The sequence below is a fragment of the Erinaceus europaeus genome, unplaced genomic scaffold, assembly GCF_950295315.1.
Source record: "Erinaceus europaeus unplaced genomic scaffold, mEriEur2.1 scaffold_1205, whole genome shotgun sequence".
Taxonomy (NCBI): domain Eukaryota; kingdom Metazoa; phylum Chordata; class Mammalia; order Eulipotyphla; family Erinaceidae; genus Erinaceus; species Erinaceus europaeus.
Genome location: NW_026647215.1, coordinates 187 through 13646, shown reverse-complemented (window position 1 = coordinate 13646; position 13460 = coordinate 187). Strand labels below are relative to the sequence as shown.

Here is a 13460-nt window from a genome sequence, read left to right as displayed (position 1 = left end):
ACAGCACCTCACACCCCTGCAGGAGCCCCTCTGGGGAGTGTGGGGAGTGCGACCCCCAGTGTGGCTGGGAGCCTTGGGGTTGCCCAGCCCGCGGCAGCCCAGAACCCCACTTCCACGAGGGGCCCACCAAGCCGCAGTTGGTCTGGAGAGTCGTGGCCAGGCCCCCGGGGGTCACCCAGGGTCCAGCGTCGGGTCCAGCCCTGCAGAGGGTCTCCAGGTGGCTGTGACCGCTGGGCGCACCGGCTAGAGAGCAAGCGCCCTGCCCTTCCCCTCGGCTCAGACCCGAGGTGGCTGTCCCAGCTGTGGGCCCCTGGGTGTCGGGCTGGCTCTCCCACCAGACGTGGAGCCCAGTTTGGCAGCCGGGCTCTGGGCCCGGCCCCGGGACTGGGTCTGGGTCGTGGCGGCGCTGGGAGGGGTCCCCAGGGCTGACTGGGTGGCGGGGGTACGGCCAGGTCCCTGTGGTCACTCCAACGGGCTGGTCCTCACACCCGCCCAGCGTCCAGTCCTGAGGGCCGGGTAGCCTCTCGCAGGTGTCTGTGAAGGGGCTCCCATCCTCCTCGGGGCCGTGAGGTCTGTTAACGGAGAGAAGCTGGGTGTCTGTCACGTGCGACACGGGGGTAGAACTGGGGCCTCGCGCCCTGGGGTCCTGTGACCCCTCCCGGGCCCGGTCCTCGGCCTGTCGGGTAGGAGAAACTCCCCGATGGCTGCACTCCAGGAAGTTCCTTTCCAACTTTATTTCCTCAAAGTTGCTCGTGTCCCTGGTGAGAGCCCCAGTGCTCTCTGCGTGGCGGCAGGCGGCAGCCCCCAGTGGAGTTTGACCAGCGAGAGGGGAGCCCCGAGCTCTGTGTTTGAGGAGGAGAGACCAGAGCCCCACTTGCTCTGGTGTGAAGCCCCGGGAATCGAACCTTCAGCCTCTGGGCCCCACACCTGCACACTGAGCTCCCTGTGCCGGTGTCCCTCTTTCAAGTGACAGGAGACCGAGCCGGGGCCCCTCCGCCGAGTCTCGGGAGCCCGTGGGTGCAGCGCTGGTGCAGCCCGGGACCCACAAGGAGGGAGCCGGCGTGTCCCCAGGGGTCTGGCCACGGGAGGACCCTTACACTCACCGGGGGTGGGGGAGGCCCCACGCCACAACGCCCCCGTGCCCGCTCGTCCGCAGCCCCCTGGAGCCCGCCCTGGGAGCCTTCCTCAGCCATGAGGACACTGCTTGGAGCACTGTGGGTCATTCTGGCCTGCGGCTCCGTCCACACCACCCTGTCCAAGTCAGACGCCAAAAAGGCCGCCTCCAAGACGCTGCTGGAAAAGGTGGGGTGCCCTGGGCTGGGGAGGGGGGTCACCCACTGGCTGAGCTGGGGAGGGGGGTCACCCACTGGCTGGGCTGGGGAGGGGGGTCACCCACGGGCTGGGCTGGGGAGGGGGGTCACCCACGGGCTGGGCTGGGGAGGGGGGTCACCCACGGGCTGGGCTGGGGAGGGGGGTCACCCACGGGCTGGGCTGGGGAGGGGGTCACCCACTGGCTGGGCTGGGGAGGGGGGTCACCCACGGGCTGGGCTGGGGAGGGGGGTCACCCACGGGCTGGGCTGGGGAGGGAGGTCACCCACTGGCTGGGCTGGGGAGGGGGGTCACCCACTGGCTGGGCTGGGGAGGGGGTCACCCACGGGCTGGGGGAGGGGGTCACCCACGGGCTGGGCTGGGGAGGGGGTCACCCACTGGCTGGGCTGGGGAGGGGGTCACCCACTGGCTGGGCTGGGGAGGGGGGTCACCCACTGGCTGGGCTGGGGAGGGGGTCACCCACTGGCTGGGCTGGGGAGGGGGGTCACCCACTGGCTGGGCTGGGGAGGGGGGTCACCCACGGGCTGGGCTGGGGAGGGGGGTCACCCACTGGCTGGGCTGGGGAGGGGGTCACCCACGGGCTGGGGGAGGGGGTCACCCACGGGCTGGGCTGGGGAGGGGGTCACCCACGGGCTGGGCTGGGGAGGGGTCACCCACTGGCTGGGCTGGGGAGGGGTCACCCACGGGCTGGGCTGGGGAGGGGGGTCACCCACTGGCTGGGCTGGGGAGGGGTCACCCACGGGCTGGGCTGGGGAGGGGGTCACCCACGGGCTGGGCTGGGGAGGGGGTCACCCACGGGCTGGGCTGGGGAGGGGTCATCCACGGGCTGGGCTGGGGAGGGGGTCACCCACGGGCTGGGCTGGCCTCTGATGGCTGGGGCTCCCGTCCTGCCCCCTCCCGAGGCAGAAGGTCCAGGGGTCCAGGCCGAGGCGCCGCACCCTGGAAAGTGTCCCCGGCGCTCAGCAGGACGCCCGCCTCCCTTGCTCGCAGACCCAGCTCTCGGACAGGCCAGTGCAGGAGCGGGGCCTGGTGGCGGCGGACGTCCGGGTCGAGGACGTGGTTCTAGAGCATCGCAGCTACTGCGCGGCCAGGGCCCGGGAGCGGCTCTTCCCCGGGGAGGTGCTGGGCTACGTCACTCCGGTAGGGCTGGGGGCGGGGGGGGCGGGGGGCCGTGGGCAGCTGGGGCCTGGGGGCCCGCCCAACGATCCCGTCCCTCCCAGTGGAACAGCCACGGCTATGACGTGGCCAAGGTCTTCGGTGCCAAGTTCACCCAGATCTCGCCCGTGTGGCTGCAGCTGAAGCGGCGTGGCCGGGAGATGTTCGAGGTCACAGGCCTCCACGACGTGGACCAAGGTGGGGCGTGTGGGCTGGGGAGGAGGGTGGGCTCGTGCGGGGGGAGCCTGACCGTCCCCTCGTCCACAGGGTGGATGCGGGCCGTCAGGAAGCAGGCCAGAGGCCTCCGCATCGGTGAGTCCCGCGCCCCACAGTCGGCCTGACGTCGGTGACCCCACGAGTGCCCAGGCTCGGGCGTGCGCCTGTTTATTCACGGGAGGGGGGTAGGTCCAGGCTGAGTGAAGCTCAAGGCTGGCCAGGGCGGGGCACGATGCCACCATAGGTGGGGGACCTGGGTGAGGGGCCCCACCGAGGGGACGGTGCCAGGCCGTGTCTGACCCCAGTGCCGAGGCTCCTGTTTGAGGACTGGACGCACGAGGATTTCCGTAGTGTCCTGGACAGTGAGGACGAGATCGAGGAGCTGGGCCGGACGGTGGTGCAGGTGGCCAAGGTGCTGTCTCGGGCCCGAGGCCCATTCTGCTGGGATGCTGGGCCCACACCCCCGTCCCTGGTGCTAATCTCCCCTGCCCCGGGGACCCCTCACCCCCACCCCTGGTGCTAGTCTCTCCCCGCCCCGGGGACACTTGCCCTCACCCCTGGTGCTAATCTTCCCTGTCCCAGGGACCCCTCACCCCCACCCTGGTGCCAGTCTCTCCCCGCCCCGGGGACCCCTCACCCCCGCCCTGGTGCCAGTCTCTCCCCGCCCCGGGGACACTTGCCCTCACCAGAGCCAGCACTTTGAAGGCTTCGTGGTGGAGGTGTGGAGTCAGCTGCTAAGCCAGAAGCGTGTGTGAGTTGGAGCTCCCAGGGAGTGCGGAGGGGAGGCGTGGGGCTTGCTGCCAGCCTGGGAGGGAGCCACATAGCCCCTTGCTCCTCAGACACCGGGGCGGGGGGCAGCGGCCACCTCCTGCTGTGGGGACGGGAGCCAGACCTATGTAGCCCTGTGGGAGCCGGGAGGATTGGGAATCCTGTCTGGATTCTCGTGTCCCTGGGCTTCTGCCGGTAATCAGATGGCTGTGGCTCCCGCCTCCTGGCAGACTCCTCTGCCCCTGCTGTGGGGTCCCTGTCGGACTCTCAGCCCTGGGTGATCCTGGGGAGCCCACCCCGGCAGACACCACCCCCACCCCCCGCTGCCCGTTCCCCAGAGGCCTCATCCACATGCTCACCCACCTGGCCGAGACTCTGCACCAGGCCCGGCTGCTGGCTGTCCTGGTCATCCCGCCAGCACTCGCCCCTGGGTGAGCAGGGCCACCGGGAGGGCAGCAGGAGCCAGCCCGCCTGACGGCCAGTGGGTGGCCTTGTGAGCAGGCCTCTGCTGTCCTCAGGACCGAGCAGCCTGGCACGTTCACCCACAAGGAGCTGCAGCAGCTGGCCCCCGTGCTGGACGGCTTCAGCCTCATGACGTACGACTATCCCAACGGGCTACAGTGAGTGAGCCTAGGGCCGGGGCTGCCCCTGCTTGGGCCCCCAGGGCAGCTTCAGCCACGGGGGCACCATGCCCAGGGGCCTCTCCCAGTGTGGCCACAGGGCGCCCTGACACAGACAGCATGATTGACCCCCTCCCCCTGCCCAGGCCCGGCCCCAATGCACCCCTGTCCTGGGTGCGAGCCTGCGTCCAGGTGCTGGACCCCAAGGCCCAGTGGCGGAGCAAGATTCTGCTGGGCCTGAACCTGTACGGCGTGGACTATGCCGCGTCCAGGGATGCCCGTGAGCCGGTGGTGGGCACCAGGTGAGCCGGCCAGTGCCTGCCCCTACTCCGTGTCCCCACAGGCCAGCTGGGAGAGCCCCCACCGGGTCTGGGGCCTGGGGTGCAGCGGGCCTCTGGAGCCTCAGGACCGCACCTTTCCTGCCGGCCAGCCGTGTCCGGCCCCGCCAACATCCGTCCCGTCCCCACAGGTACATCCAAATGCTGAAGGAGCACAGGCCCCACCTGCTGTGGGACAGCCAGGCCGCCGAGCATGTCTTCGAGTACAAGAAGTGAGTGTCCGGGGCTGGCAGGCAGGCACCCCTCCCCTCCTGGCCCAGGCCCACCTCCCTCCCCGAGCCCGTGGCCCCCTCTCTCCTGCAGGAGCCGCGGCGGGAAGCATGTGGTCTTCTACCCGACTCTGAAGGTAGGCGGTGGGGGGGGGGGGGCAGAGACCCTCACCTTGTGCAGGACTGAGGAGGTCGGGGGACCCTCTCCCTGCACAGGGTCGGGGGGGTCCGAGTGACACCCCCGCTGCAGTCCGTGCAGGTGCGGCTGGAGCTGGCTCGGGAGCTGGGTGTCGGCGTGTCTATGTGGGAGCTGGGCCAGGGCCTGGACTACTTCTACGACCTGCTCTAGACGCCGGGCCAGGTGGCCGGACTCGGGGACGCACTGGGCAGCTGGCCCGGGACTTACAGCCAGAATACAGCCCTGTGCACGTGCCTCACACCGTGTGTGCTGTGGTCTCTGTGTGGTGCTGGCGAGGGGCCCGGGAGCTGGTGGCCAGCGCTCACCGCGGCTGGACAGCAGGCCCAGATGACACCGGCGTGAGCAGGGGCCCTGCCCAAGGACACCCCGAGCCCCAGGGTGACTGACTCAGCACCCCCAGTGGCCGGCTGGGCCACAGGTCACTGAAAGGACTTGGCTGCTGCAGCTTAACTAGATAGAGACTGCTGATCACACCTGGGGCGAGGTCCAGGACCAGGAGACAGAAGGTCCCTGGGGAGGATGAGGCCCTGCAGTGTGAAGGGTGGTAGGGCACATCAGGGCAGGGGCAGTCACAGGTGGGGGTGTGGGGAGAGAGGATGCAGACAGTGGTGAGGCGTGCAGGGAGATGGGGTGGGCGAGTGCAGACCACGAGTGCTGAACCCCGGGGCAGCTGGCCTGGTGGAAAGGACAGACAACAGCTGCTTAGACTTTATTCAGAGGGTTGAGCTGAGGCATGGAATGTGGAGACAGGTAGGGCTGTGCCCCCGTGAGCACCAGGCCTGCAGGGCTATGTCCCCTGCCTCGCAGGGCTTGGGGCGCTGCTGTGGGGGGCCGGTACGCCCCAGGTCTCAGGCAGGAGGGCTGGTTCCAGGCCCAGGCCTCCTGCTCCCCCTGGCAGGCCGGGCCAGGGCCGCCCCTACACACAGTGACGGTCAGCCTGCAGCACCTGGCAGTACATCGTCATGGCGAACGTCAGGCCCAGGATCTGTAGAGACAGGGGGCTGGGCAGGCCGCTCCACGGGGGGTGGGGGTGAGGGGGGCACCGCAGGGATTCACCCCACCCACCTCCTAGCCTGGTGACCAGGGCCTGTCACCCCACCTTCACAGTGCCCCTGTGAGCAACCCAGTGACTGGGGCTGCAGGTAGACTGGTCAGCCCTGGTCACCGGGCAGCAGCAGAGCCCAGGGCAGCCCTGAAACGCTAGTCACACACACACACACCCCCGCTGGGGTCTGAGGGCAGGCAGTGGGGGCTCCCTGCGGGCATGGCGGGCCCACCTGCACCAGCGCCGTGCACAGGCCAAAGACGCCCACAGCCAGCAGGTTCTCCTGCAGCCACACCTTCACCGTCTCATAGCAGGGCTGGTGGGGGTCACAGGTGTCAGGGCCTTCCCTCAGGGGCAGTGCTGGGGTCCCCCAGAGCCCCCACCCACAGTGCTCACCGCCTCCCCCCCCAGGGGCAGGGCTGGGGTCCCCAGAGGCCCCACTCGTGGAGGGTGCTCACCGCCTTCCACCAGGTGCCAGGCGCATGCAGCCCACAGCCATCACTGAACTCAAGGCAGCAGGAGTCGGGCACACGGGAGGCATTGTACACGGCAAACCAGTCAGTGTAGTTGGAAACCCCACAGCAACGAAACTGCGGGGGGGGGGGGCGAGGGCAGGGGCTTCAGCAGGACACGCTGTGTCCCTCACGTCCGTGGTCCCTCACGTCCGTCTGGATGAAGCCCCACGGCCCCCCCACACACACACACACACACTCACGTCCGTCTGGATGATGCTCCAGGCGTTGGTGAGCCCCACGTTCCCAGCGCTGCCGTACAAGTGCAAGCCCTGCTTCAGGTCCTGCTGTGCGTACCTGTCGATCTGCGGGGGCAGCGGGCAAGCCCCCCGGTAGTGCTGAGGGCCATGCACACACCCAGACGCTGGCATGGCTTCCACCCCAAGGGTGTGGATACGGCTCCCGAGCCCAGCTCCGAGGGACAGGGAGCCGGGACAGCCACTCCCCACCCGCGGTGGAGTGCCCTGCGCCCCCGTCGCGTGGACCCCAGCAGGGGCAGGGGGAGCGCACCTGCTCAGTGTAGGTGAAGAAGAGGATAGTGGCTGTAGCCTCCAGCAGGAACACTAGCAGCAACAGCAGGAAAAACTGGGGAGACGGCCCACAGCCTCAGGCCCCAGCTCGAGGCAAGCACCCCACACACAGCCCTGCTCACTTCGGGGCCCAAACCTCACCCATAGGGTCTCTCTCTGGTCCCTGGGGCCCCACTGTGCCCACCCACCGTCCCCTGGGCCTGGCTGTTCCTGGGCCCCACTGTGCCCCCCACTCACACTCAGCAAGAGGCACTTGTGCTCCTGGATGGCCCCCACGCAGCCCACGAAACCGATGGCCATGACCAAAGCGCCCGTCACCATGAGCAGGTTGGCGGCCGACAGGGACGGAAAGGACGAGGACAAAGTAGCAAAGTCGCCCTGTGTGGCTGCCAGCCATATGCCCACGCCCAGGATGCCACAGCCGCCCAGCTGGGGTGGGGACAAGGACGTGAGGCCAGGGGCGGCGGGGTGCCCCAACACTTCCATCTGCACCCCAGTGAGGGCAGGGGACACCAGGCCACTGTGGCCTGTCACAGTGGGTGGGACCTCCCTGAATGCCACCCCTCCACGGCAGCCAGCATCCATTCCAGGGGCCTCTCAGGACCCACCGCCCCAGGAACAGCCGGTCTCCAGGGGTGACCCCAGCTGACCCTAGCAGGTAGGAGCCCGGGACCCCTCTGAGGGTGGGAGGGCTTAGAGAGAGCCTGACACCCCACCACCCCACGCCCACCAGTCATCACTGACAGCCAGGCTGAAGGCTGCATGGACATGGGGGAGGGGTGGGCAGGGTCCCCCGTGCTGACCCCCAGGTTCTGGGGTGGGAACCAGTGACCGAGGAGCCCCATGCCCAGGACCTCACTCCAGCTGCCCCCCAGCATCCTGACACTGCAGCCCCTCTAATTTAGCAATGACTTTTTGCCCTTTGCCTCCAGAGTCATCACTGGGGCTCAGTGCCAGCACTGTGAATCCACTGCTCCTGGTGGCACGTTCCCCCTATTATACTTGAAGGGACAGGAAGGAATTCAGAGGAGGATGACCAGAGCAGGCGGCCACATGCACTTAGATGGAAGCTGAGGCCAGGACAAGCCCAGGTCCGGGACAGATACCAGCTGGGTCCCAGCCAGGCCTCCCTCTGGGCTCTGAGAGCCTAGAAGCCCCCAGGATCCACTACCCCAGGGGCCCATCAAGCCCAGAGCAAAGGCAGGCACCCCACTCGTCCCCTGGGCAGGGGCGGCAGCACAGGGGTCCTGCAGAGGCCAGGTGCCTGAGGCTCCAGACCCCAGGTCCCACCTTGAACCCCCCATCAGCCACGGCTGAGTAGGGCTCGAAACCCCAAAGCTGCTGGCCTGGGCACCCCAACGTGAACCCCTCATTCTGGGGTCATCCTATTTGAGCCCCAGGGCGAGAATGGCGCTGAACTCAGGCTATAGGAGAGACCCTGGTGCAGGGCACCATCCTCCAGGTGGGTCCCCAATGGCCATCTTGGTCCGTGCCAGGAGCCCATGCCCACATCCAGGACACTTCAGCCCCTCCTCCCTGCCAGAAGGCGGCAGTCACTCAGGAGGTGGGTGCAGGCCTGGACCCCCTGCCCGCCACCACCAGGGGACACCTTCCACAGCCCTCTGGCCCCCCAGCAGATGCTCCCTGACCTGCCAGCCCTGTGCAATACCTAGCGCCTGCTCGGTGACCCCATCCCAACCCTGGCTGAGGGACAGAGCCAGCACCCAGAAGGGCGCCTGGACAGCTGGTCTTCACTGGACTGGATGCCAATGATATGCAAATTTATGCAAAAGAGCCATCTGCAGCAAGAGTCCAGCTGGCTAAGCCACGCCCCCTGGCTCGGCTTCTGGGAGGAGCTTATTGGGGGGACCACAGTGACCTTGGCTACAACCTCCCCCAGCAGCTCACCAGACCTCACACATGCTCAGGTGAGGCCCGCCTGCACCTACAGCTCTGGGTGAGGAGGTGGGGGGCTCCTGCTGAGTGATATCTGGGACCCTGAACATGGCACCTCCTGCCCACCTGCCCACAGCCTCAGGGAGCCCCCACACCTGCACGGCACCTAGCACCTATCCTGCTCCAAGCCTGGGGAGCTCATGGAGCCCCAGGGAACAGGGACTGGAGAGCCACTCTACTGGGAGGAGTGAAGGCAGGGTGGCCGGGACTCAGCCCTGCAGAAGGAAGGGCATGGCATGGGGGGGGTCCCATCAGGTGGGGTCTGGGGAGGTCAGCAGGAGGGCACAGGGGACACGGGGTCCCATCTGATGGGGTCTGGGGACCCAGGTAAGCAGGAGGGCACAGGGACACGGGGCAGTGGCACCGCAGAGGTCTGCGGGCCTAACCCTCCATACCTGAAGCCCCCAGCTCCTGGAGTCTCCCCTGCATGGCCTGTCCCTGGGGGCCGCCCCTTTCCCCCAAGCCGAGGGCTGTCCTGGTGGCTGGCACTCCAGTCCGCGCCCGGACCCCCAGCCCCTGGCCCCTTGAAACCCCCCTCCCCGCCCCTCTCACCACCAGGGCCCCCCAACCCCCGGGCCCGCTCACCACCAGGACCCCCCGGCCCCGCTCACCAACAGGGCCCCCCAACTCCCCCGGCCCCGCTCACCACCAGGACCCCCCGGCCCCGCTCACCAACAGGGCCCCCCAACTCCCCCGGCCCCTCTCACCACCAGGACCCCCCGCCCCCGGCCCCGCTCACCCAGAAGAGGAGGTTGAAGGCGAACATAAGGCCCTTGACAGCCCGCAGGCAGCCCCGCGCCATCCCGCAGCGCCGCAGCTCCAGCAGGAAGACGAGGCTCAGGTCCAGGCGGAAGACCACGCACCTGCCGCCCGCCGCCGCCTCGGACCCCGCGCCGGTCCGCACACCGCAGAAGGGGCGCCGCGAACGGCCCGGCGGGGACGGGCTGCGCCGGAACCGGGACTCGTCCGAGCCGGACCCGCGCATGGCCTCTCCCCCTCAGCGCCCCGCAGCCCCCATTCCCGCCCCGCCACTGCTCGGACCCGGGGCCGCCGGCCGCCGCGGCCCGTCCCCGCCCTAGCGGCGCTCCCAGCACCGCCCCCAACCACTGCGCCCCCCACCCACGTCCAGCCACGCCCCGGTCACCGCGACCCCATCAGCACCCGCCCATAGCCACGCCCACAGCCCCGGAGACCAAGCAAGCCCCCGAGCGTCTCGCTCGCCCAAACCAGCGCGCCCCCACCCCGCAGCTATGCCTACGCCCCCAGCCCCCAAACAGCCCCCCAGGCACCACCCCAGCTAACTGCCAGACCCGCACCCCAACGGGACCCCACCACGCCCCAGGTACCCATCACAGCACAGGACGCCCCCAGACCTGCACCCCTGCTTGACCCCCCAACCCCGCCCCCAGACCTGCACCCAGCCAGCCCCGCAGCCCCTCCCCCAGACCTGCACCCCTGCTAGACCCCCCCAACCCCGCCCCCAGACCCGCCCCCAGCCAGCCCCGCAGCCCCTCCCCCAGACCTGCACCCCTGCTAGACCCCCCAACCCCGCCCCCAGACCTGCACCCAGCTAGCCCCGCAGCCCCTCCCCAGACATGCACCCCTGCTAGACCCCCCCAACCCCGCCCCCAGACCCGCCCCCAGCCAGCCCCGCAGCCCGTCCCCCAGACCCGTACCCCAGCCAGCCCCCAACCCCGCCCCCAGACCCGCACCCAGCCAGCCCCGCAGCCCCTCCCCCAGACCCGTACCCCAGCCAGCCCCCAACCCCGCCCCCAGACCCGCACCCAGCCAGCCCCGCAGCCCTTCCCCCAGACCCGTACCCCAGCCAGCCCCCAACCCCGCCCCCAGACCCGCACCCAGCCAGCCCCCAGGCCCCCACCCAGCCAGCCCCCTACGCCCAGCCAGCCCCGCCCCCGGAAGCGAGGCCCCGCCCCTGCCCGGCCAGTCGGCCAATGGTAGCTGCGCAGAGCTGCCCCTCCCCCAGGCCTGGCCAATAGCAGCTCGGGCTCCCCCTTCCCCGCTCGCGGGGTCCGCAACCCCTCCCCGAGCCCACCTCTTCTCGGACCCGGAAGCTGGCCTCCTGGGTGGGGGAGAGGGGTGGTAAATGGGGGCTGGGGGCTAGGGCGGAGTTGGGGCAGGAGGCTGGGCTGAAAAGGGCTGGGGAGGCCACGGGGCTGGGGGCCTGTGGGTCCACGCTTAGGACCCTGCAGGGCGTGCGACGCTCTGACGAAGCTAATGCAGAGCCCCCTCCCCTAAGACTTGGGGGTCCCGGGCTGCTCACTCACTGGGCGCCCCCACATGGGGGAGGGGGCTGAAACCCTGGGGCTGGGGAGCCTAAGGACAGGAGGGGACAGTGTGTATGGGGAGGGGGGCTGGGACCCCGGAGCTGGGGAAGCCAAGGACAGCGGGCACTGTGAGGGGGTCGCACAGAACTGGCCGGCAAGGACCAAGGACCGGGCAGCGGGGTGCAGTGGGCAGAGGAAGGGAACTGCCCAGGCCAGGACCCCACACCACGGGCCAAGGGCACCGCCACCCTGGGTGTCCCAGAAGTGGGTGCCGCCAGAGCTCCAGGGGCCCCTCCCCACAGTGGCCCCTTTTCCCGCAGGGGGTGGGGGACAGTCTGGCCCAAGAACAGGTGACCTACCTGGGACAGAGAGAAGGCGGGCGCTGTCAGGCCCTGCAGGTTGGCGCTCTGGAGAGCAGGGTGGAGGGCACAACACAGGGCAGGGGGCCATGATGTGGGGCCCACCCCCAGGCTGCACCCTGACCCCTGGTCCCTCCAGGAAGTGCTGGGAGCAGGACTAGCGTGAGCGAGCGAGCGAGCGAGCGAGCTGGTCTGGCCTCAGAGTGGGGCCACCCCCACCCCAGCACAGCCAGAACCCAAGCTCCCAGGGGCACCGGCCACGGCCCCACATCCACATCTGGCCTGCAGCCCAGCAGCGCTCCCCGGAGGCAGGGGTGCGGGGCCTCGGGGTGGCCGCGGCCAGAGGGGAATCTGGGGCCCCTCCCCACTGGCCACTTGACTCTCAAACCTAAGGCCTGTCCCCAGCCTTCATGGGTGTGAGCACCCACGCTATGGCAGGGTGTGTCTGAGGCCTGGGGCCGCTGCCTGCACCCCATGGCAGTCATCTGGGGGCTCAGGCACAGGGCAGAACCCAGATGGCTCCCTGGCAACTGTGACTGCACAGCACCCCTGTCTGCCCTGCCCGGGGAGAGAGCCACACTCCCACCACCCATGCAGAGGCCGCTTTCGCCTTCCCTTGGGAAGACCTACCCTGTGCTATCCTCCTGCACCCAGGGGCCTCCCATCTGTGGGGTCAGCCACTGGGAGGGGGGAGACACCGCCTCCTGGAAGCCTCCTGGCTTCCCTTGCAGGCCCTGCCCACAGAGCTGAGACCCGCCCCAGCTCTTCTGCACCCTAGTGGGGGGGGGGGGTCTGAGAGAGAGGGGACGGCCTCACCTGGCTCCTGGCTCCCCACCTGAGCAGCCTCGGCGGGCACCCCACACAGTTTGGTCCAGCCTCTCCTGGGCCCACCCCACTCATCCCCCTCCCTCCCCTCAGGGGGTCCATGGGGGCCCTGGGGCTGGATGGACACAGCTAGGATAGGGGGGCTTCCCACTGCAGGAGTCCAGTGTGGACACCGTGAGCCACGCTGACACTGTGACGGTCACCCCGCAGGAGTGTCCAGGGTCACCCTGCCTGGGCCCCCCACCCCACAGCAAGCAGGGCCCCATGTGGCTGCTCTGTCTTCATGGAAGGGGAAACTGAGGCTGAGTCCAGCACACCCCCTGCTCTGCCCCCCACACCTGCTGAGCCCCGGCTGGCTCCGCCTGCAGCGCCCACCCCTCGCTCAAGGGCCCGCGCTGACCTGGGCGCAAAGTGCTGGTCCAGCCGGGTCAGGCGGGGCCTGGGCACAGCCGAGGGCGGCCGGTGGGAAGCTGGGGCCTCCCCTAGGACTGGGGGGGGGGGGCTCTCCAAGGCTGCCTCGGAGTGGGACGGGCGGGGGCTCAGGAAGAGGCGCCCAGAATCCCAGGAATGTCAGCCCGGGCTGCGCCGGCGGGCGAGGCCTCCCTCCTTCCCACTCCCGTAAACAACTCGGGGCCTGCAGGGGCGGGTGGGCAGGCCTGGCCCCTCCTCCAGGAAGCCCTCCGCCCGCCCGCCCTGGCTAGGGGACTGGAGCTCCCCTCCTGCCTGCCCCTCACCTCGACAGCTGGGTCTGCACCAGGCACTGTGACCCAAGGCCCCTGCCCTGCCCCTCTGTCTGGGACAGGATGTGCGTCCAGCTAGTCTGGGGGGCGGGGGTGCAGAGAAGGGAAGTGGCCTTGGCATGCGGCTCGGCATGTGGCAGGGTGGGGGAGGGCAGACCCCACGGAGGCACCCCAGGACTCCGGCTCCGGGCAGCCCCCACGGAGGCACCCTCCCCAAGGGCAGAATCTGCCTCCTGCACCAGGGCAATTAGGTCAGACAGTCACCTCACTGCAGGGCCAAAGCCCACCTCCCCCAGGCGACCTCCCACCAGCCCAGCCAGCGGCTCACTCACACCCTCTATGGCTGTATTTTGTTTTTACGGGGTTCCTACATT

At 69.5% G+C, this 13460-nt stretch overlaps 2 protein-coding genes across 8 annotated transcripts; one reads left to right on the top strand and one right to left on the bottom strand.

The window, feature by feature from the left end:
* The first annotated feature begins 1106 nt into the window (after nucleotides 1-1106).
* Nucleotides 1107-5235, top strand: CHID1 (chitinase domain containing 1). 2 transcript variants are annotated; one of them, XM_060183815.1, is made up of 12 exons: nucleotides 1107-1302; nucleotides 2320-2469; nucleotides 2550-2682; nucleotides 2752-2796; nucleotides 3006-3112; nucleotides 3390-3451; nucleotides 3807-3899; nucleotides 3987-4088; nucleotides 4235-4390; nucleotides 4558-4638; nucleotides 4730-4772; nucleotides 4852-5235. In XM_060183815.1, the coding sequence occupies exons 1-12, from the start codon at nucleotides 1192-1194 to the stop codon at nucleotides 5218-5220; spliced, it is 1452 nt and encodes a 483-aa protein (XP_060039798.1). In that variant the 5' UTR covers nucleotides 1107-1191; the 3' UTR covers nucleotides 5221-5235. The 2 variants fall into 2 exon arrangements, with proteins under 2 accessions (XP_060039798.1, XP_007536610.1); XM_007536548.3 differs by having other exon boundaries at nucleotides 1108-1302; nucleotides 4886-5072.
* A 293-nt stretch (nucleotides 5236-5528) lies between these two features.
* TSPAN4 (tetraspanin 4) lies at nucleotides 5529-13179 on the bottom strand. 6 transcript variants are annotated; one of them, XM_060183818.1, is made up of 9 exons: nucleotides 13081-13179; nucleotides 11522-11569; nucleotides 9617-9821; nucleotides 7159-7350; nucleotides 6902-6976; nucleotides 6595-6696; nucleotides 6338-6469; nucleotides 6112-6195; nucleotides 5529-5819 (listed from the first exon to the last, which is right to left on the bottom strand). In XM_060183818.1, the coding sequence occupies exons 3-9, from the start codon at nucleotides 9677-9679 to the stop codon at nucleotides 5751-5753; spliced, it is 717 nt and encodes a 238-aa protein (XP_060039801.1). In that variant the 5' UTR covers nucleotides 9680-9821; nucleotides 11522-11569; nucleotides 13081-13179; the 3' UTR covers nucleotides 5529-5750. The 6 variants fall into 6 exon arrangements, with proteins under 6 accessions (XP_060039801.1, XP_060039800.1, XP_060039802.1 ...); XM_060183817.1 differs by lacking the exon at nucleotides 13081-13179 and adding an exon at nucleotides 12747-12946; XM_060183819.1 differs by lacking the exon at nucleotides 13081-13179 and adding an exon at nucleotides 12152-12285.
* Between the last annotated feature and the right edge of the window lie 281 nt (nucleotides 13180-13460).

Excerpts from the sequence above, each read along its gene's own strand:
- CHID1 (XM_060183815.1), top strand. The coding sequence starts at position 1,192 with ATGAGGACACTGCTTGGAGCACTGTGGGTCATTCTGGCCTGCGGCTCC. Across the intron at positions 2,683-2,751 it reads CCTCCACGACGTGGACCAAG|GGTGGATGCGGGCCGTCAGG; the intron begins GTGGGGCGTGTG and ends CCTCGTCCACAG. Across the intron at positions 4,391-4,557 it reads GAGCCGGTGGTGGGCACCAG|GTACATCCAAATGCTGAAGG; the intron begins GTGAGCCGGCCA and ends CCGTCCCCACAG.
- TSPAN4 (XM_060183816.1), bottom strand. The coding sequence starts at position 9,862 with ATGCGCGGGTCCGGCTCGGACGAGTCCCGGTTCCGGCGCAGCCCGTCC. Across the intron at positions 6,697-6,901 it reads TCTTCACCTACACTGAGCAG|ATCGACAGGTACGCACAGCA; the intron begins GTGCGCTCCCCC and ends CTGCCCCCGCAG. Across the intron at positions 6,196-6,337 it reads CTGGCACCTGGTGGAAGGCG|CCCTGCTATGAGACGGTGAA; the intron begins GTGAGCACCCTC and ends GACCCCCACCAG.